Source organism: Phascolarctos cinereus, unplaced genomic scaffold (assembly GCF_003287225.1).
Source record: "Phascolarctos cinereus isolate Bilbo 61053 unplaced genomic scaffold, phaCin_HiC Scaffold_4;HRSCAF=312, whole genome shotgun sequence".
In the NCBI taxonomy this organism is placed as follows: Eukaryota; Metazoa; Chordata; class Mammalia; order Diprotodontia; family Phascolarctidae; genus Phascolarctos; species Phascolarctos cinereus.
This window is the reverse complement of record NW_027555847.1, coordinates 61928885-61952728: the sequence shown is the minus strand read 5'-3', so window position 1 is coordinate 61952728 and position 23844 is coordinate 61928885. Positions and strand designations below refer to the sequence as shown.

Below are 23844 nucleotides of genomic sequence, written 5' to 3'. Positions count from 1 at the left end.
CATTGACTACTGTGTCTTGCATACCTAACCTATTCTGCTGATACACTACACTATTTCTTAGCCAATACCAAGTAGTTTTGATGATTGCTGCTTTATAATAGTTTTAGATCTGGTACGGCTACCCTTTGGCCCTTCTATAAATACTCAATAAATGCTGGTTAATAACAAATTAATGACTTGTTCCTTGGCTTCTATTAAGAGTGCCTCTTTGGGAACTGCCGGTTGCCTTGGGGTCTTTCAGGCACCACCCTCATCAGGGTGTGACTAAAGTTCACTTGGCTGTTTTTTTTGCATTTCATATCAAGGCAGCCTCACAGGAAGCTGGGTTTCAGAATGACTTTTTTTTTTGTGACCCCAGTTGTGCAAATATTGCCATTTACCTTCCTCACATGGCCAGATCAGCAGTAAGGTGTAATTTCTGTTCTGGGGTCAATGCCAATGGATGAGCTATTTTCTAGAACTATATTACTGACCATCCTGTCTGAGCATCAGATGTGAAATACAGTCTATAACTTAAAAAGCTGTACAAAATTTCATATAAATTAAAAGAAGGCTCTAATTCTTTTGGTTATAAAGAAAGTTGGTATGACCCACTTGACATGGGTTAGATGCAGCACTGTCCACTTGACAAGGTATGTGATTTCTGTCCTTGGAATTTCCTTTGTCTATGAGAGTAAGCAGCATGTACTGCCTGGGGAACAATTCTTAGTTACTTATTATTGGGGAAAATCTTGTAATGACATTCATGTTTCCTGGTTGAAGGCTATCACACAATCACGTCCTTCAGTTTTGCTGCTGGACCATTCAACAGTACCAATTCTGCAAAAAAGTACCTAATGTCTTGTATGTACACGTGCATGTAGTTCTAGAGCAGAAGCATCAGCTTATGGTCATTATTCACGAATTGTGGGTAACTCTAGTGATTTTAAAAATATACTTTTAAAAAGTCTGGGTTTGATGAACAAGCCATCCTTAAAAGGAAAATTTCTACACATAAAGTAAAATAGAAAAAGATGATGCCAAAGTGTAAATTTCCATTATGTACAGTGAACATTTAAAAATGTTAAAATGTTAAGAAAGTGTGTGTGTGTGTGTGTGTGTGTGTGTGTGTATGTGCGCATATTTCAACTTTTTTTTTACTATTCAACATTTCAAAGCTGTCCTGCATGACTGTTTTCTTTTCAATACTTCAATGATCCTTTTTTCTTTATTTTTTTCCTTTTTGTCTCACTAGCTTTTTTGCCTTCACTCCTGGCCCCACATCACAGCACAAAAAGAAAAACACGATCTTTGTAACAAATAAGTATTAGTCATCAAAAAAATCCATGTATTTGTCATGTCCAAAAATGTGTCTCATTCTGGGTCAGCAGCATGCTTCCTCATCAGTCTCCTATAGTTGTGCTTGATGACCACATTGATTAGAGTTCTTAAATCTTTCAAAGTTGTCTTTACAATATTATTGTTAGTGTACAAATTGTTCTCCTTACTTTGCTCACATCACTTTGTATCAGTTCACAGAGGTCTGCCCAAACTTCTCTGAAAATGTCCCTTTTGTCATTTCTTATGGAACAATAATATTCCATTACATTCATATAATGTTTAACGACTCCCCAAATGATGGGCACTTCCTTTATTCTATGGTAGTATCTATGCACAAAGTAAACTGCTGTGCTTATATATATATATATATATATATATATATATATATATATATATATATGTATGTATGTGTGTATCTGCCTGTCTTTTCCCTCTTTCTTAGATCTCTGTGGGGTATAAGCCTAGTAGTGGTGTCACTGGTCAGAAGGGTGTCATTCTAAATTGTTTTCCAGAATGGCAACTCACAGTTCTACCAACAGTGTACCAGTCTGCTTGTCTTCCTGCAGACCCTTTATTTTCATTTTCCTTTTTTGTCATCTTTGTCAATCTAATAGGTAAGAGGCTTAGAACTGCTTTAATTTGTATTTCATAAACTATCAGTGATTGAAGCATTTTTCATATGGCTATTGATTGCTCCTCTGATTTGTTTATGATGTGACCTTTTATAGCTAGGTCATATATTCATTTATAACTTTTTATGGTATGTGGTGCAAGACTTTGGTCAAAACCGAATTTCTATCAGACTGCTTTCCAGTTTTCCCAGGAGGTTTTGTTAAATAGTGAGCTCTTATCCTAGTAAGGTCTTTGGGTTTGCTGAAAATGTGCCTGTGTTTTTCTGTCTGATGATTTCTTGAGTGAGAAGAGCTAAAACCACCTTGCAGGGTACTTACTGTGTTCTGGACTGTGGCTACACAAATTAAGAGAAAAGAACTGACCACATTGGAACAGCCAACTTGTTTTACATTTTGATGCTTAATTCAATTCAAGAAATGTGCCTTTAGCATAGCATGAGGAAAACTGAGGTGGGAGAAGAATAGACAGAAGTGGGGCAAGGGAACATTTCAAGGAGAAGACGGCACCTGAGCAGAGTCTTGAAGGAAGAGAAGATTTCTGAGAGACAGAAATTACAGGCATTTCCAGATGACGGCTTGTGTGAATACATGGAATAATGAGTCTGGAGAAATAGCTAAGTGTTCAATTTGGCTGGAATCTGAAATAACACAAAGCTGTAGGTGGGAGTCTGCCTTTGTAGGGCTTTAAATGCAAGGCCAAGGAATTTATATTTTACCTTATAGGCAATGAGAAGCCACAAAAGGTTTTTAAGCAGAAAAGTAACACCAGACAGAAGTCTTAGGAAGATCATTTTGGCAGCTGTGTAAGGAAGAAATTCAAGTAGGTCGTGGAGGCAAGAAGAAAAATCAGAAGATTCTCACAAGAGGGCTAGTGAGAAGCAATAAGGCAGTAGCTGTGTGAGTAGAGAGAAGAGAACGAATGCAAGAGACATGGAAGAAGAATCCATAAGACTTGGCAATGTTGATGGAAGATGAATGATATGGGATTTAAGTCCATCAAAAAACAAAACCAAAAACCAGTCACTTATTAATTACCTGCTAGATTTAAGGCACTGTGCCAGTGACTAGGAAAATAAACATGAAAAACAACGTAATTCCTCTCTTCAAAGAGCTTAGAGACTACTAGAATGGATATGATATATACACAAATAAACACAACATAAGGTAAGCTGAGATTTGGGGAAAGAAGAAACGTAGACAAAGTGCTAGAGGAAAACTGTCAGAGAGATCACTTTAAGGTAGAAGAATATATAAGAAGACTTTCTAGAAAAAATGGTACCTAACCTGGGTCTTTCAGGAGGAACAGTTTTGGAAACTGCATAATGGATGGATTGGCAAAGAGAGAAATTAGAAAAAGACAGACTAATCAGAATGCCATTACAACAGCCTAGATTCGAAGTGGTGAGGACCTAAACTAAGGTGACAACAGTGTGAAAGGGGGTAAAGGGATGTACGTGAAAGATACCGTAGAAGTAGAATTAACAGGACTAGACTATTGACTAGATTGCATCAGTTCTAATGTCTATACTGAGATGGACTTGGCTCTCTGTTTTGACTGAGTTAGAGTCAGAACCGGGGAGACAAGTCCTCAAACCACGTGATATCTCTGCTTAAATCCTCAAGCAGAAGAGAAGGGCAGCTTAGATTCATAATTTATAGAATTCATAATCATAATATTTCTGGCCTAGAACGAGAGTTAGAGACCATCTACTCAACCCTCCAATTCCACAGATGAAGAAATTAAGGCCTGGTGAGGCCAAGTAATCATCACATAGTCATGTAGCCAGTTACTGGCACATAGAGGACTAAAGCTTAGTATTATTGTTCTGCTATACAGTTCTGCCTCCCCAATATAAGAATAAATGCTATGGGGCTTGAAGCGTTACCATCAAGAAGGACAAGAAAGCTGACTTCAACGACACTCATGTTCTCTCACTGAACTCTACTGTTGACAAGATCCTGGCTTGAGTTCTAGAGGAGCTACCCTGTAGCAACTGTGAACCAGGCATTCCCCAAACCATAGCATAACTTTTGACCACACTATGGCACTAAGTAATGTGAGCCTGTGGGCTGGATATGGGAATGAAGAGAACCAGTGTGCCCACTCACTGATCACAGATGTTGAGCATTCTCAGAAAGAGATGGGAAAAGGAAAGAGTTCACATAGTCCAAGAGAAGGTCTAAGGGACCCTACCTATTTAATGATTCCAATTATATTATGATTTCATTTATCTTACCTTGTCTAAATCAATCTTTAGTTTAACATGGTTACTTAGATAAAATTGCAGAATCCTCTGGGGAGTTTAGATACGTAAAGTACTAAAGATAATGTTACACATGGAAGAGTCCTTTGAGATAATCTAACCTAACCCTCTTACTTTGTAGATAAGGCAACTGAGGCTCATAAGGGACTGCACAAGGCCATATAACCAACTACCGAAAGTGTTTGGACAGTACAGGTCAAGTCTCCTAAAGTTTTACCACAGTATTTTGCCTCCACATAAGAAAGCCTAGATAGTCCAGAATATTTCCTACTAGGACCCACCCTCCTGTAAGTCAGAGGGTAGACAATACACACACACACACATACCATCAGAACTCTTTCTGTCCTTATTCTTTATTAATTTAGTGCAATCTCAGTACTTAGTTTCTTTAGCTTCCTGGTTAATTTCTTGGGATTCTAAGGTTTTTAAGGGTCACCTGGTCCTAAAAGTTCAAAGGACTTATAAGGTCCTATGCCTAAGGACAGCCAGCTTCCAAGAAATGGCTCCAAAAGTTACAGAAGTCAGAGCAACCAGAAGGATATATCTTCCCAACCCAGCTCAACAATCAATAATTGTATGAAGTTATCAGAACCACCTAAGAATCTACAAATTATATTCCTAAATAGTGAAAAAGATATATTGTATAATCTTTCTCCTAGCCTTGGCTTTGTGGCTCTGCTCTAATTGAATAGTTAAAGCTTGTCACTGTAACCCATTCTAAACTAGGATGGCATGGTGGTACCCACGCACAAAATAAATTGATGTGTCATATTAGCCTTGGCTTATTTGGACCTTCTGAGAAATGAGGGGAGAAATGAGAGCTTTTTTTTTCATTTCATTTTATTTTTATTAATTTATTTTTAGTTTTCAACAATCACTTCTGTACACTTTCGAGTTTAAAATTTTTCTCCCCCTTCCCCCTCCCCACAAGACGATGTGCAATCTGATATAGGCTCTAAATATATACATTCCTATTCAACATATTTTCACATTAGTCATGTTGTAAGGAAGAATGAGAACCAATAGGAGGAATCACAAGAAAGAGGAAACAAAACAAAACAGAAGGAAAAAAAGAGAAAATAGTATGCTTCGATCTGCATTCAAACTCCATAGTTCTTTCTCTGGATGTGGATAGCATTTTCTATCATGAGACTTTTGGAGATCCTTAGATCCTTGCACTGCTGAGAAGGGGTAAGTCTATCAAAGTCAGTCATCGCAGGATAAGAACTTTTTTTTAAACAAAAATATACTAAAAGTGAACAGGGCACCCAAGTAAAAACAAACAGAAATATATGATTCTTTGTCTTATCTTGATCTCAAAATCGCAGTATGAAATTTAAAGTCATTATGCAACACCCTATAGTTGACTCAGTTTCAGGAGTGACCTCAACAACTGGACCCATCAATCAGATGCAGAGTAAGAAGGTGATGAGCTGAGGCTGACCAAAAAGAGGCAATTGTTTTAAAACATCATCTCTCTCTAATTCTGTAATGAATGACATATAACTATCAGGTAGCATGATGAATTACTTTTTGTTTACCTCAGAAGGCCATTGCATGGATCAATATGAAGATAAATACATAAAATACGTTATAAATACAGATTGCTGTGGAAGAAACACAAAGCCCTTCCACAAGTACTGGCTCATTTGGTCTTGACAACAAACTGAAGGGAGGTAGAGACTGTTGGAATTATTCCCATTTTAGGAACGCGGCTAAGAGCTTTAGGGGGAAAGGCAGTGATAGTGGTTTAAGGTTTACAAAGTATTTCCCTTACAACTACTCGAGGGCTATAGTTTAAACAGGATTACTCCCATTTTACAGATGAAGACACTGAGTTTCTAAGAGGTGAAATGCCTTGCCATGGTCACCCAGCTAGGAAATGATGGAGTAGGGATGTGAACCTGGGTTTCCTGGCTCCTCGTTCAAGTGCTCTTTTCACTAACTGAACCACACAGATCTGGTCTGTAAGGAGTGTTTTCCCCCCTATATCATTCTGCCTCTCAGGAGTGGTAGCACCTGGAGAGGCAGAGATTTGGGGAAAGGACAGGAAGGCGAATCCTCCCCACCCAAATTTTAGAGCCCCACAGATTCTGAAATCAGACTGCAGAAGAAACCCCCTACTTTGTCCCTCTCTAAGGCCGGCCTTGTTGCTCCTCCCCAGGAAAGGTGCTCAGCCACTCCTTAAGAGGCCAACGGCTTAGAGCCAGATCTCACTATTTCTCTCAGTCTAGTAGTCTTTTTGAGACTGTCTAGCAAACATAAGCTATCACGAGTGACAGACCCACCAAGGGACCTACCCACTCCAAAGATCTCATTTCACTGCCCACTTGGCTTTTAAATAACACAAAACCAAATCTGAGGTTGTCAGACTGAAGCAGCTTTTAACTTGTAGACGGTCATTTTTTTTTCCTCTTCTAGTATCAGATGTCTTTAGTTTATTGAAGATTCCTTAACAATTAAGGCACTTCAAAAACGTTAAGAGTAATTCTTTATAGAAGGAATCTACAGGAAAAGGCAGGCCGAAGATGTAGGGGGTAGAGAAGAAGGAGGGATAGAAGATGGTGGGTGGGACAGAGGAATCTAACCAGTTATATTTAATTAAAAAAAAAAACCACAAACAGGATGCAGACACATTAAAAAAGCAACACTGACCTAACAATGGAATGTGAACTGTAGTTGACTCAAATGGCGTCATTACCATTTCCCTCCCCTCCCTCCACAGCGCAGCCATCCTTAAACAGACAGAACTGTTTAACCAAAGTTCATTGCTAAAACCACTCTTTGACTTTCTAAGTGCAATGCTTGGACCAGAGGAGATGGCTCTGCTGTCTACTGATGAAGTCTGTTCTACGGTGAAGCACCAAGTTTGACGTAGGTCAGAGATGAAAGAAAACAAGTTAGAGTTTTGATATGGTCCTATTTATGTCTCCTAATAAACACTGGCTGCAAGGGGAGAATACCTGAACAGAGCCCAGAAAGCTGCCCAGGAGTCTCTATTTTCCATTTGGGAATGCCCATCTGTTTATACAAGAGGGGAGGAGTGAGAAGCATATTTCCTAGATGATGGCAAAACTTCCCTTGGCTAAAGACATGCGCAAGGGCTGTCCTATGGCAGGAAACCTGGATTTTCCCATTTAGCATGTGACTATGCCTGCAAATACCATTTTCCTGTTATGGGATCTGCTGTGACTATGGGTTGATTAATTACTGAACTCTCTAAATCTCTCCATCCCTCTACCTCAGGATCAACAAGACCAGATGTGGCTGTTTTGGGGTACCATGAGCCTTTCAGCCTGTCAGTCCAGCAATACCATAGAACTGCAAGAGTGGCATCTAAGACCTTCATCAATTGCTTCCGCATTTCCTCAAGATGTTCAGAGTCTTGTTCCTCAATCACAGTAATAATAACAGCTCTCATTTACACAGTGCTTCAAGGTCTGGAAAATGTTTCAGCTGCATCACTTACTTTGACATTCATAATGCTCTGATGAAATAGAGGCTATCAATACCATTTTACAGATAAGAAAGCTAAGGTTGAGCAATTTGCCCAGGATCATGCAACTAGTAAGCGTGTGAGGTGGCATCTGAATCCAACTCTTCCAACCTCCAAGCCTAGCATTTTATCCATTTATCTGGGTCCCAAGTCAGCATTTCTGAAATGGCCATCTCTCAGACTAGAGAATACACAAGTACCTTCCAACACCTCTCATCACATAGACCCAGCACTGTGCACAAAGAGGTCTCCAGCAGGGGAATCTCACAGATCCTTGTCTGAATACCCTCTTGAGAAGAGCAACACTCACCAGGAATCCGGATCTTGAACTTTCCACTTTGGCCAAAGCCGCTTTCAATGATTCCGCTCTCCCCCGACGACAGGTGGACCTTTAGCCCCACAAAGATCTGGATGTTAGTCTCCTTCTTGAACAAGGACCGACCAATCACACTACAATCGTCAATCACCTATGAAAAAAGACAAGGGCCACAATTAAGAGGCCAACCTGGAGCTCCTCTACAACAATCCCCCCTCAGCAGCTGGGCCAGCCCTAAACCCTGGGTCTCCAGATGCCCTGTCTGTACAATATGCTTGAGAAGGCCTGATTGCAGCAGCAGGTCCTCCCTCCATGAGGACTCACTGAAACCCCTCTTACGCTTCAGGAGACAGACAAGTGCTACAGACGACAGTCTTCATTATCTGGTGATGAGCCTCTGAAGGGAGTGAGACGGCTCATGGCTTGTCCATTCATACCTGAAGCCTCTATGGCCTGGCAGGGCCTTCCAGAGCCTGGGCTTACCTAGCAGAGTCTCCTAGGGTCAACTCTGTGCCAGGATGAGAAACAGAATTGAATAGAAGTCAGTAACACAAAGACGCCTTATTGCATAAGACAGTTGGCCTTGAAGCCAGGAAGACATGAGTTCAAGTCCTACCTCTGATAAACACTAGCCGTGTGACCTTGGGCAAGTCACTTATTCAATGTTTTGACAGCTCTCTAAGACTAAAAATTACACAGAAGCTGCTAACCTGCATTGTAGAGGGAATTTCCTCACAAGGGAGTTCCCTATACCAATGAAATCACAACTCCGGACTCTATCCCTACAAATACAAAATATCAAGCCCTGGTTAAAGATCTGGGTATCTTACTAACCGACAGAGTTTGCTGAATGAATAAACTAGTTTTTAAGTTAAGAGATGAGTGGCTGAATAAGTTGTAGTATGTGATTGTGATGGAATACTATTGTGCTATAAGAAATGTTGAGCTCGATGATCTTAGAAAAACATGGAAAAACTTGCACGAAATAATGAAGAACAAAATGAGTAGAACCAAGAGAACATTGTATACAGTAACAGCAATATTGTTTTAGAACAACTTTGAGTGAGTAAGTCATTTTGACTATTGTAAATATCCAAATAAACTACAAAGGACACATGAAGGAAAAAGTTATCTGTATTGAGAGAAAGAAATGATAAATAAAAGTAGGTATAGAATAATTTTACATTTTTATATGTACTTGTATCTAATGGTAGCCATCTCTAGGGCGGGGGTAGAAAGGGAAGAAAAAAAAGGAAAAAAAGGGAAAAAATTTACATGATAAAAAGAATAGCAAGTTGTAGGTAATAGATCTATAGTCTCATGCGCAATCATTTTTTTAAAAATTATACTACATGATAGAAATGTTTGTTTTATCCCATAAATTAAAAAAAATGGACATGAGACCACTTCAAAAGAAAAAATAAACACACATACATATAGTACATAGTAAGTGCTTAATAAATAAAAGGACAGAGTTCATAAATTATATATGTGTACGTATATGCATGCATGCATGTCTGTCTACACACACCATGATTCCAATGTGCACTGTGTTAAAAACATTTCTGATCATGACTTTTACTGTTTACTTACTGTGAACCAGCACTTTTGTGGGGTGGGTGGTTTTTTTTTCTCTTTAAAAATAACCCTTATAATTTACAGGCAGACAATACTACATTGTGGCAACTATCCCACATCTATTGTCTGAAGGACTAAATGGGAACATTTTCAAACTCATAGGTCCTACTAAAAACCAAAGCCAGCACACCTGGAATGAACCCCCCACAGAGATGCTTCTAACATTCACACAAAACCAAACTTCTTTCATTATTATTTGGAATCTACAAAGGTCAAAAATTGGGAGCTTGTTTTTACCCTGTCCATTTGTCAGTAATTTAAATGAATCACTATCTCCTCCTCCCCCTACTCTCCATTAGCACCAGAAAAGCCTACCAAAAATGCTGACAGAAGCATCTTCTCTCATCCCAATTCCCCAAAAGGAAAGAAATGAGCTAGTGAGTGCAGCAGGCAAATGTGCAGCCTCCTCAGGCTGTAGATGGGATTGGGAGACGGGTAGACCTTCCTTCACTCTGCTATGCTGGGGATGGGATGAATCAACTGCAACACTGTGTTAACCCAATTAGTATAAATCACATCTTAATGTAAATGGGAGAAGGGATCTTGCTATTTAAAGAAACTCTTTCATGAATGCTTTCATAAAGAATTATTTTGTTAATAGACAATCACTTCCCAATTTATTTATTTTCTAAGTTTATATGTATGTGGTTTTGAAAAGCGGAGCAGAGGAAAATGAACCACAGATACTACGCCAATTTGTTACAAAGGGTTTTTCTTTTGTTTTTTTTTTCCCAATAGTAACAGAGATGAGGAGAGAAAACAACAAGAGAGAAAAACCCAAAAATAAAAGTAATTTAAAAATTGCCCCATCCCCATAATTTCAAATTCTACCCATTTTCCAAAATTCAGTTCATAAAGTCATAGGATTCTGACCTGGAAAGGTCTAGTGGTCTAGTCTACCTGTCTCATCTTACATTTGGTAAAAATGCAGTCAAGAGAGAGAAGGAGCCTGGGCCAAAGTCACCCAGCAGACAAACCCACTGCCATGCCAGGAAGGGCGCCCTGGGACCACGGCCTCCAAATCCTACTTCACTAGTGATGCCCCGTGGTTTCTGTTCCTTTCAGCAGCAACAAAAACTACAACAAAGTGCTATGAACCCCCAGGTTAACTTAACATATCGTTCTTTTAGATTTATTCATAAAGTGCTTACAAAAGAATCTCAATGGGAATTTTGGGCCCAAACAGCTCGTGGCAGTTTTGAATTGCTACAGAAACAAACCTACAATGCACGTGCTTGTTGCCACAGGGGGGGAAGTGTGGTGTGTGTGTGTGTGTGTGTGTGTGTTGTGTGTAAAACATAGTTACCCCTTAAGATGCCATTAAGGAATTTTTAGCTAGAACCCCCTAGAACATCATGGTGAATCCTCAAGGGTTTCAGAACCACTAAATGGAAACCACCCTTAACACCACTAGGAAACATTTCACCTCCTCCATGACGTCTTCCTACATCATTCCTGCCCAGTGATCTCTTCCTTTTGTGAATTCATAGCAGTTGTTGTCTATCATAGTCCCTGCACATAATAGGTACTTTAAAATGCCTGTTAATTGGTGTACCATTCATCTGGCAGTTAACAATATACTTCTTCGTGACAGGTTTTATACTGCCGTCTCATCCTATTGCTTTTTCCCCTCAACTAGTGAGCAGATGTTTTGAAGGCAGGTCACTCCCCTGCTCAACACCAGGTGCCTACTCTACATGCCAGGCTCTAGAAGCCAGGCCAGGCCTCTCACTATACCTGCCAAGATCCAAAGAAAAAAGTGAAGCGGCCGCTGCCCACAAGTGCCTTGTGTCCTCTCGGGGGAACCCCATGAACACCAAGGAGTAAATAAAACCGTAAAAGGTAATTACACTTTAAGAAGAGGGGCTGCTAGGAGGACCAGGAAAGGCTCTGTGGAGGTAGCAGCCTTCGGCTGAGTTTGTAAAGAAACCTGGGATTCTAAGAAAGAGAAAGGAGTAGGCAGGCCAAGAGCCCGGGGCCAAGAAATGAAGAGGGAGAAATAAGAAGGAAGCCATTTGGGCCAAAGAACAGAAGTCTGGAAAAGGAAGCTCCCCCATGACTGGGAAGGGCTTCCAACTCTGGAGGTTTGTTTTGGATATGAAAAGCAAATGGGAGCCTTTGTGGTTTATGGAGCAGGAGAGTGATACGACCAGGCACACATTTTAGGAAAATCACTTTGGTGCAAACGATGGACTTGAGGCAGGGAGACCATTAGGACATGATTACGATAGTGCCAAGGAGAGCCTGAACTCTGGCAGGGGGGTGAGGGCGTCCTGTCCCGTGCAGGAGAAAATACACACATTTCTGTTTGGCATTTCCAGCCCTTCACTGTCTCTCTCCAATCTCTCTCCAGGTTGATCACTTGCTGTTGGCTCCCGGTCTGCTCTGCGTGCGCCTGCCCCTTCCTACCTACCTGGTCTTATGACACCTTACTTCACAGCACATACTCTATGATCTAGTGACACTAGCTCCTGGCTGGTCCATGAACAAGACCCTCCATCTCTCGGCTCAGGGCACTTTCTCTGGCTGTCCCTCTTCCTAGAAATCTCTCCCTCCTCATTTCAGTCTACAGACCTCCCTGGCTTCCTTTAAATCTTGACTAAAATCTCACCTTCTATAGAGAGCCTTCCCCCCACCTCTCTTAATTCCAGTACCTTCCGTCCATCAATTATATATAGTTTACTTTGCATATATTTGTTTGCATGTTGTCTCCCCTTGTTAGACTGTAAGCTCCCTGTGGGCAAGGACTACCTTCTGCCTCTTTTTGTACCCCCTACTGCATAGCACATTGCCTGGCACCTAGCAGGCACTTAACAAATGTTTACTGATCAACTGATTTTTCTCCCTCTTGGAATTACTAGTTCAATTCAAGGTTCATCTTCTATAAGAAATTTTTTCTCGATTCTCCCCAGTTACTAGTACCTACCCAATGATCACTTTTCATCTATTTTTTTAAATTAAAATTTCACAAAAATCTACTTTCTCTCCCTCTCACTCCCCCCCCTCAACTTTTGAGAGAAAAAACAGAACCCCTGTTCCAAACATATATGGTAAAGCAAATCGATTTCCAACACTGCCCATGCCCCCCCCCCTCAGCCTTAATCTGCATGCTGAGTCTATCATCTCTCTATCAGGAGGTGAGTAGTATGTTCATCATGAGTCTTTCAGAATTGTGGCTGATCATTGTGTTGTTCAGAGTTTCTAAATCTTTCAGAGTTGTTTGTCTTTACCATACTATTATTGCATAATTTTTTCACCTAGTTCTGTTCACTTCACTTTGCATCAGTTCACGTCTTTCCACGTTTCTCTGAAATCATCCCCTTCATCGTTCCTTACAGCACAATATTATTCCATCATACACACACACAACACACACTCTCTCTCTCTCTCTCTCTCTCTCTCTCTCTCTCTCTCTCTCTCTCTCTCAACTTGTTCAGCCATTCCCCAGTTGCTGGGCATCCCATCTAGTTTGTATATACCTTATATTTATTTATCTCTCTACATATTTTATCCCTCTACCCAACCTCCCCCATATACTAACATATAAGCTCCTTAAGGGCAGAGACTCACTTTTCAAGCCTTTGTAGTCTTAACACTAAGCACAGTGCCTGGCACAGAATAAGTGCTTAAGAAATGCTCTCTGAATTGAACTGAACTCTTTGTATTTCCTTCCCTCCCTCTCCCCTCTACAATGTTTTCCACTAAATAGGTGCTCAATAAATAGCTGTAGCTGATTTACAAATGGATTTGCTTCCCATATCATGTAATTAAAGCATGATGCACATGGGGCTTTTTAAACACACTATTGTAAAAAGCGGGTTATCTGTATGGCCTCTTCTGGCTCTGAAGGTCGTTCACTGAACAACACTGAAGTAGCTAGAATAACTAAATAACAAGAGCTGAAATCTGGAGGCTGGTTCATTCAGGGAATGTTCTCCCTAAGCTGGCACACTCCCACAGCCCCACTGGCTTCCCGCCTCAAATCTCTTCCCACTCTATACTCCACACAGCTGATTCTCCGTAAGCATAGGTATGACCATGTAACTCCCCTAGTCAATGGAGTCCTCTGTTTAGTTTTTAAGGTCCTTCACAACCTGGCCTCAACTTATCTTTCCAGATGAAATAAATACACACACACACACACACACACACACACACATATGCATACATACACACATATGTGCATGAAGCCAAACTGGCCTTTTCTCTGTCCATCCCTTAAACACCACACTCCATCTTCTTCCTCCCTACCCTTGTGTGTAGGCCATCTCCTGGCCCTGGTGTGCCCTCCACCCTCAGCACCTCAAAGAATTCCTCTGGTCCACCTTTCACATGTAGCTTCTCCTGATCCAACCAAGTGCTTGTGACCTGCCCCTGCAAATACCTGGCAATTAACTAGCTTCTGTCTCTTGTATTTAATTTACATTTATTCTGTACATATTTATGAGTGTACATGTTGTCTCCTTCAGAGCAGGAATTCTTTGATTCTTTCTATTTGCATCTCCAGTGCCTCGCACATAGCAAGCACTTAAGAAACTGCTGCTCACTGACTGACTCTGCCATCATGACATCTCTAGCACTTGCTGCTTTCTCTCTGCTTACACGACCCCCTCCCTAGTTCAGGACTGCCATCCCTGCTTTCCTAGACAACTGCAAGAACCTAATTCTTCTCTCCCTCGACTGTCTCTCCTCTCCAATCTACCTGTTGCACAGCCGCCAAAGTAATTTTCTTCAAGTACAGGTCTGACAACGTCACTCCCATGCTAATTAAATTCCAGTGGTGTTGCAATGAGTAGAATGTTGGGCCCAGCATTGGGAAGACCTGAATTCAAATCTGGTCTCAGACACTTAGCAGCTATGGAGCCCTGGGCAAGTCACTGAACCCTGTTTGCCTCAGTTTCCTTCTCTGTAAAATGGGGATCAAAATAGCACCTACCTCCTAGGGTTGTTGTGAGGATCAAATGGGCAAAGCACTTTGCACAGTACCTGACATACAGTAAGTGCTACATAAATGTTACTTATTGTTATTATTGTTGTTACTGTTATCCTTTCAAGTATGAGGTACAAACTCCTCTGTTGGCCACTTAAAGCTCTCCACATCCTGGCCCCGACCCACTTTTCCCCTCCCACCCTCTAGAGTCCAAGCACTCCCCATTTCTCACACCTAACACTCCAGCGTCCATTTCCAAGGCTTCGCACGGACTGTCTCCCACGGCTGTGAAGTAGTTTTTACCTCACTGCCACCTCCCAGAAACCCCAGACTCCTTCCCAGTTCAGTCAAGTGCCGCTTTCCAGGAAGCCTCTCCTGCTCCTCTCAGCCGCTAGGGCTTTCCCCAACCCAAATTACCTTCCATTTATTTTGTATAAGTTCTTATATATGCATACACATATGTATGTACACACACACACACATTATCTCTTCCAACCGAATGTAAGCTCCTTGAGGGTAAAGACTATTTCACTTTTGCCTTTGTATTCTCAGCATCCAGCACAAGGCCTGGGATATAATAGGTACTGGTTTATTGATCAAGTAATTGTTCTCAATGGATCTTTTGCTCACCAGATACTGCCTGATTCTCAGTTTGCACGATCTACTATTTCTTAGTGCTGGCCCTTGTTAAAGACCTTGGCTTAAAGAGGCCAAGGTCTCCCGCAGCATCCAGGGCCATCTCCAGTCGTCCTGCTCTGTATCTGGCCACTGGAGCTAGGTGGCTCCGGAGGAGAAAGTGAGCCTGGTGACTTTGCACAGCTCTTCCTCCCTTACATCCAATTCACTTGCACGTCATGGCAGCACCCCCCCCCCATGTCTTGGTCCTCTTCCAGAACGAAGGAAAAACAATACCAGCAACAACAACAACAGAATTCTGGCCCCTGCCTCACTGCCTCCACCCTGTTGCCACTGACTTTCTGACACGTTGCCCAAGAGAACTTTAACTCTAACCATGTAGGGTATGACCAGTTAGCTCAGCCGGCTAGAACACTACAGTAAAGATCCCAAGGACGAGGGCTCGAGCCCCACACGTGTTATCTTTGCCACTTTGCAAATGTGTACCATTGGTCACTGGGCAACACTGAGTGGCTGGGTAAGAGGCAATTCATCACCAGTATTAGGAAAAAAACCCAAACAACTCATGGTAGTGGACAGCAGCATCATAAGGATCCCCTTTAACTAAATCCAGTGTTATACAGAAGGTTGTATTTTAATGAAGTTTTCATGTTACTACGTCATGAATTGATTTCTACTCATTTTAAGCAATTATAGCAAGAATATTCTACTGAATTATATATAAAGACATATAGCTTAAATGATGCTACTGGGTTTAATTATCATCTCTATACAGATGAATGCCCAGATTTATCTATCCAGCCCTAGGCACTCTCCTGAGCCTTAGTCCTACATCACCCATTCTATTATACATTTCAAACCAGATGGTCTATAGACACTGCAAAATCAACACATCCAAAACAGAACTCATCCTCTTTCCTCTCAAACCATCTCTCTTCCAAGGCCCCACATTTCTGGGAGAGGCACTACTGTCCTTCCAGTCTCCCAGTCTTGCAACTCTGATGTTGTCTTTGACTTCTCACACTCACCCCACATGTCGCTACAACATTTCTTGTATCTGACCCCTTCTCACTACACACAGAGCAACCACCTTAATTAAGGTTCTCATCTCCTCTTTCCTAGTGTTTCTGCCTCCAGTTGCTTGAATGTATCCTCTATACAGGTACCAAAGTGATTTTCCTAAAGCACAGGTATAACCCCCACCCCTAACTTAATACATTCCTCCAGCGGTTCCCTCTACCTCCCTGGGTTGTTGTACGGATCAAATGAGATTATATGTGTGTATATATGCCTGAGCACATACGCATGTGTGTATGGTGCTTTGGCAAACCTTATATCACTACATAAATTTTAATTATCACCAAAAGGATAAGATCTGAAAAAATATCACTACATTATGATTTCAAAGATCATTGGTGACTTTTGAAAGAACAGTTTTGCACCCCCAAAGCTTGGGACAATACATTCTCCACATTGGAAGCAGATTCATACCTGAACAAAGAGTTTAAAACTCAAATAATTGGCTGGGATCATGAGCAAGCAGCGCAAAAAGAGTCAGACTACATTATCTCACTTTGGTGAAAAAGAAGATCAAAAGAACAGTTTTGGTAGATCAGGGGAAAAGGAAACCAGATTTCAGGAATTTAGAGTGGCTTCTCATTCTTGAGAAGAATTGAAGGCTGAGAAGTTTAGGAATGAAAAGGAGATATACGGGATCATGTGAATGCTGCTTTGGGATACAGGGCCAGTAGAAGTGGAGAGTTTGAATACCCATGAGAGAGAAGTCTAGATGGAAAAATCTGGGATTGGAAGAAGAGGAAATAATGATGCCAAGAAGTGTGGGGCAATGGAGAAGCCAGGCGGGGAGAGCTCACGTGAGACAGTCTAAGGCTCACATGAGCACTGATGTGGGGAACAGATAGTTTACTGATAAGGAATTGTCAAGTAGCTGAGAGGGCTCAGCTGAGGTTTCATAAGAATGTACAAAGAATACAAGAAAACATGCTCAATGAACGGTCCTCTAGTCTACCGCTAAACTCTTCCAATGATAGAGAGACATAACCGGTTTATTCCTCCCCTGGCTCTGCAGACATTCCTCACCATGTCGCAGAAACCTCTTCACCCTGCAAGTTCACTCTTTCCCAGGGTTTCTCACTCTGAAAGTCTCCTCTGCTCCTGTGGCCTCTCTGGCTGGTTTCTCCCAGAACTTTCATTCCCCTCCAGAATTTCTCTACCATACCCTGTCAAGGATGCCCTTCTCTCTCCCCTTCCCTCCCCTTTCAGCTTCATTTTATGTGGTGTGTTTCCTCATTAGAATGTAAACTCTTTGAGAGGAAAAACTGTCTTTCTTCTTGTATTCGTATTCCTAGCACTTAGCCCAGTGCCTTGCACATAAGTAAGCACTTAATAAATGCTTCTTGAGTTGACTTGATTAATTCATAAGTCTCTCTTTGGGCAGAGGACCAGTGGTTTACTGAAAAGAGCATCTTATTCTTGGAACTTATAACATAGTATTGTAGGAAAGGCTTTACTGTACATCAACAATTTTTTAAAAATTATTTTTTATTTTTTACATGTGTTTTTAAAACTTTGGGTCACAAATCTTCTCCCTTCCTCCCTCCCCACCCACCCTCATTGAAAAGGCAAATATCTCAATACAGGTTATAGAGGTGTAATCATGCAAAACACTTCCATAGTAGTCCTGTTGTGAAAAACTAAGTATACTTTCCTTCATCCCATCCTACCCCCCCATTCTATTCTTTCTTTTGACCCTGTCCCTCCTCAGAAGTGTTTGCTTTTGATTATCCCCTCCCCCAATCTGCCCTCCCCTCTATCAATCCCCTGCTCTCTTGTCCCCTTCCCACCTTATTTTCCTGTAGGGTAAGATAGATTTCCATACACCATTGTGTATGTTATTCCCTCCTTAAACCAAATCTTATGAGTATAAGATTCATTCATTCCCTCTCACCTTCCCCCATTTGCCCTCCACTATAAAAGCCTTTTCTTGTCTGTTTCATGTGAGATGATTTACCCCATTCAACTTTTCCCTTTTTCCTTCTCCCAGTATAATCCTCTCTCACCCCTTAATTTTATTTTCCAGATATCACCCCTTCATCTTCAACTCACCCTGTGCCCTCTATCTATCTATGTATACATACATGTATTTTTTTTCCCCTCCCACTACCCTAATACTGACAAAGGACTCATGAGTTACAAATATCATCTTTCCCTAAAGGAATGTAAACAGTTCAACCTTAATAAATCTCTTATGATTTCTCTTTCCTGTTTACCTCTTCCATGTTTCACCTGAGTCTTGTATTTGAAAGTCAAATTTCATATTCAGCTTAGGTCTTTTCCTAAGGAATGCTTGAAAGTCTCCTATTTCACTGAATGACCATTTTTAACCCTGAAGGATTATACTCAGTTTTGCTGGGTAGGTGATTCTTGGTTGTCATCCTATCTTCTTTGCCCTCTGGAATATCATAATCTATGCCCTCTGGACCCCTAATGTAGAAGCTGCTAAATCTTGTGTTATCCTGATTGTGTTCCACAATACTTGAATTGTTTCTTTCTGGCTACTTGCAATATTTTCTCCCTGACCTGGGAATTCTGGAATTTGGCTGCAATATTCCTAAGAGTTTTCCTTTGGGGATCTCTTTCAAGAGGTGACCAGTGAATTCTTTCAATTTTTATTTTGCCCTCTGGTTCTAAAATATCACGGCAGTTTTTCTTGATAATTTCTTGAAAGACGATGTCCAGGCTCTTTTTTTTGATCATGGCTTTCAGATAGTCCAATAATTTTTATGTTCTTTCTCCTGGATCTATTTTCCAGGTCAGTTGTTTTTCCAATGAGATATTTCACATTTTCTTCTACTTTTTCATTCTTTTGGATTAGTGTTACAGCGCCTTTATTTCTCAAATTGTCACTAGCTTCCAATTTCTCCATTCTAATTTTTAAGGAAGTATTTTCTTCAGTAAGCTTTTGGACTTCCTGTTCCATTTGGCCAATTTTGCTTTTTAGGGCATTCTTCTCCTCACTGGCTTTTTGGACCTCTTTTGCCATTTGGGTTAGGCTATTTTTCATTCTTTTTTTTTTTTTTTTAAAGGCAATTGGGGTTAAGTGACTTGTCCAGAGTCATACAGCTACTAAGTTTGGTCTGAGGCTGGATTTGAACTCAGGTCCTCCTGACTTCAGGGCCAGTGCTCTAGCCACTGCACCACCTAGCTACCCCTAGGCTATTTTTTAGGTGTTATTTTCTCCAGTATTTTCTGGGGTCTCCTTTAGCATCACTTTCAGTTTTTCCTCTACTTCTCTTACTTGCTTCTCAAAATCCTTTTTGAGCTCTTCCATGGCCTGGGACCAATTCACATTTTTCTTGGAGGCTTTAGATGTAGGAGCTTTGGATTCATTGGTTTCTTCTGGTTGTATGTTTTGATCTTCTTTGTCACCAAAGTTAAGATAACATAGTCTGACACTTTTTGCACTGCTTGCTCTTGATCTCAGCCAATTACTTGAGTTATAAACTCTTTGTTAAGGTAGGGGTCTGTTTCCAGTGTGGAGAATGTACTGTCACAAGTTTCAGGGGTTTTGTGCAGCTGTTTTCAGAGATACTTCTAGGGACCTGTAAATTTTCAGTTCTTCCAAGGTGCTATGATCAAGGGCGAGGTGTTTACTCCTTTTCTGTCCTGTGCTCTGGTCTATGAGTGACCACAAGCACTCTTTTCTGTCTTGGAGCTGTGAGGATTTTCTTTCCCCAGTCACTACAAGCTCCATCACGCCAGTGCTCCTCCTCGCCCCAGGACTGCCACCCAGAACTGTGACCCAGATCCAAGCATGGGCAAAGCAAGAGAATCCTGCACCAGCAGAGAGATCCCTGCAATCCCCCTCTGATCAGCCACTCAATTCCCCCTCAGTCTGTGGGCTGGAAATTCAGGAGGTAGCCACCGTCCAGGGGGTTGAGCTCCAGAACTGGAGCTGAGACTACCTCGTTTCTCTCTCTCACCGCAGACACAGACTTTTCCCACTGACCTTCTAAGTTGTCTTTGGCATCTGTGTATTGAGAAGTCTGGAAACCACCACAGCTGCCCGCAATTCAGTCTTCTGAGGCCTGCTCCAGGTTCACTGTGGCCTTCACGCCCATGCCAAACTGAGCTCCTCTCCTAGCCCGGCATGATATATCTTTCTGATCAACCATCCAGGCTGTCTTGGGCTGGAAATGTTTCACTCTGTCTTTTTGTGGGTTCTGCTGCTTTAAAATTTGTTTAGAGCCATTTTTTATAGGTATTTGGAGGGGTCTGGGGGAGAGCTCAAGCAAGTCACTGCTTTTACTCTGCCATCTTGGCTCCGCCCCCTGTATCAACACTTTTTAAAGGTATGAGTTAGGGAAAAGGTAGTCTGTCCCAAACTACTTCATCTTCTTTATTTCATTCAGCTTCCTAGTCCAATTTCCTACTAGGATAAATCTACTCAATGATCGTTTTGTCTAATACCCACACTCCAACACTATGCCACCACAAGATTACCAGGGCTCTGTTTTCCTACATTACAGCGGCTTCTAAAATCTCACCACTTCCTTAAGAAACCTTTTTGAACAGTAAGAAACATGGAAAATTCCTTATGACTCCCCCTTGCCTAGAACATCCAATAGTTATGCTAGCCATACTAAAAAAAATGCAACAGTGATTCATTATGTACTCATCCAATATACCAAGAAAACCTCTAGCTCTTAATGTCATCTGGATGCTTTGGCCAAAACCTTGAAGGGAGAGTCTTTCCCACATACACTAAAAGCTTTTCCTTTAATCTCTAGGATTAAATAATTTTCTTCACACTGAGATACACTGAGCTGCCTTTGAGCCATGATTCCCAAATTCCCTTTTTCTACTACCCTTTACTACTCTCTCTGGGACTTCTCTGTCCCCTCTAACTGCTTAAGATGAGTTATGGTTGGTACCTGAATGGGAAATGATAGTTTTGATTGGTGGTCTCTCCTCTTCCCCCAATTATGGACTGCTAGTAAGGTGGATCAAATAATCCATTCAATGAACATTTGGTATGGATCAAAATTATATGCAAGGAACTACGTTGGAGTTCTCAAAGGGCATGTGATATCTAGTAGAGGGAGAAATGTATCACAGTTTCCACCTGTATATGTCCTTTACAACTGTCCTCAGATCAGCATCCACTACCTTGAGGTCATCCGACTTCTCCATTTCTTTTTTTTGTTTTGTTTTTTGTTTTTTAGGCAATTGGGGTTAAGTGACTTGCCCAGGGTCATACAGCTGGTAAGTGTCACGTGTTTGGTCTGAGGCCGGATTTGAACTCAGGTCCTCCTGACTTCAGGGCCGGTGCTCTATCCACTGCGCCACCTAGCGACCCCTCTGCCTTCTCCATTTCTACCAATGGCACAACCACTGTTACTTATTTTTGCCTCTTAGCTCCTCCTCACTCCTTGGATCTAATACATTATGTTACTTCTGTTGCTTTGATCTCTACAACATCTCTTAGACCCACACTTGTGTCCATTCTATTACTGCTACTGACTTAAAATCATTCATGTCACACACATATAAATCTTGTTCATCCAACTAGAAAAGAAGTAGGGTCAGATCTCCCAATTCTTTCTCTTTTCTTTTCTTTTTAGGCAATTGGGGTTAAGTGACTTACCCAGGGCCACACAGCTAGTAAGTGTCAAGTGTTTGATCTGAGGCTGGATCTGAACTCAGGTCCTCCTGACTTCAGGGCTGGTGCTCTATCTACTGCACCACCTAGCTGCCCCTCCCAATTCTTTAGTAACTGGTGCTTAATAAATATTTTGATGGTGTCATTCCCCTCATCATTAACCATCTTCAGTGGTTTCCTATCACCTTCCAATAAAGACTGAACTCTGGCCATCATTCAAAGTCCTCTACAATCTAGTTTTTCAGCTTCATCTTCCACTATTCCCTTCCATGTAATGCAGGCCTTTGCTGTACCCAAACACTCAACTCAATGAAGGCTTGTTATTGACTCAAACAGTCCAGGAACTAACCCAAGGATATCAGGAACAGCAATCCCACGCCCCCTGACTACAGAATCTGTTTCCAGCTCAGCCAGGCAGCCATTATCCAGGGAAATGATCTTTGTGATGCTATGACCTGACAACCGTGTCTGTGGGGGCTACATCCTGTCCCAACCTCCTCGGTCGCCGCAGCAACTTAAGAAATGGAAGAGCAAGCTTTCCCCACCAAAGTCCTTGGCACTGTCAAATGATTCAACATCGGAGATGGATACAGTTTTATGAGTGGAGCTAAGAAGATGCCTTCCCATCTCCTGTGCCACAGCACCCCAGGCTTCACTTAGCACAATGCCCAAGTACAGAGTAGGGCCCATGAGACCTCTCTTTTTCACTTGCAGCTGCCTCCTCCCATCTGTCTTCTCTCCTGTCTGTGAGTCCCTTGAGAGCAGGGGCTGTGTTGCATTGCTGTTCTCATCCTCAGGGCTTGGCACAGTGTTTTGTACATGCCAACTCTTCATGCCAGTACTATTACATGTGTCAGGCTAGTGCTTCATCCTTGGAAAGAGGCAGCCTAGCACAAGGTAAGAGTACTTGGCTGGGAGCTGGTCCTGGTTTTGCCAATAACATAATATATTACTTTAGACAAATCACTTTATTAGGGCCTCAGCTTCCCCCTATGCAAAATGAAGGGGTTGGACTAGATGATGCCTAAGGTTTCTGTCAGCTGTAGGATGCATGAAGAAGGAATCAATGAAAAAGAGAGCCTGTAGCCTGCCTAGTGATCATGGCCACCCCACAGTCTCTTCTGAGCGAATGATACAGAGTAGTACGACTACTAGAGGCCAATCTTGCATCAGAGATATTTGCCACATAAGGAACTGAAACCTGGGTTTCTTCAAGTTTGATTGCCACTCGCTTGTAGCCAGAGAGCTGACAAATGCTTCTCATCTTGTGTCTTAGGATGTCACCTGTGAGAATGCACACCGTAACCCAAATGCCACTATGTCATGGGTATGTTAAACCCCAAATCAGAAGAAACCTGATGCATTTATTGCTAATTTCAAGGTCTGTAGCTGGATGGGAGGATCCAGTCTAAGCGTGGATTCTTAATTAAGCAATCAGAGGAAATGCAAAGGGAGTGTTGAGATAACAGTGGCCTCCTCCCCCCTCCCCGAGCTGTAGAAAGCTGAAGGTGCAACCAAGTGAAAATAAGCTCTGAGGGGTGGCCCCACATTATTCCTTGAAGCAGTAACAGCTGCCTTTACTTATTGATGGGACAGAAAAAACACCAAAGGCTTTGGTTTCTTTCTCTACAGAACTGGAACCAACTGCTCCTCAGGTGAAGTACTGCCCACAGGCACAAATGAGCTGTTGTTTAGGGAATGATAATTTCATTTCACCTCAAAAACCATTTATTAGAATCCTCGAATCATGAGGGACCTCAGGGGTTATGCAGTTCAACCCTGTGAGACAGGTGGTGCAAGGATTATTGTCTCTATTTTAGAGAGGCTCAGGAAGGGTAACTAGCTTCTCCAAGTGTTCTAGCAGAAGTAGAAGGGTAGTAAGCCTAAGGGCCAGGAGTAAAGTCTAGGCTCTGAAGCAGGGCTCCAGGCC

At 41.7% G+C, this 23844-nt stretch overlaps 1 protein-coding gene across 4 annotated transcripts in view; it reads right to left on the bottom strand.

The window, feature by feature from the left end:
- The window catches only part of EEFSEC (eukaryotic elongation factor, selenocysteine-tRNA specific), a 317690-nt gene that overhangs the window by 62696 nt on the left and 231150 nt on the right, over nucleotides 1-23844 (bottom strand). For 3 of the 4 annotated variants that reach the window (XM_020981195.2, XM_020981194.2, XM_078152239.1), the window contains one exon: nucleotides 8023-8179. The exons of the other annotated variant lie outside the window; for it this stretch is intronic. In XM_020981195.2, the coding sequence (XP_020836854.1) occupies nucleotides 8023-8179 (157 nt within the window). The remainder of the gene's footprint in view (nucleotides 1-8022; nucleotides 8180-23844) is intronic. 4 annotated transcript variants of the gene reach the window in all.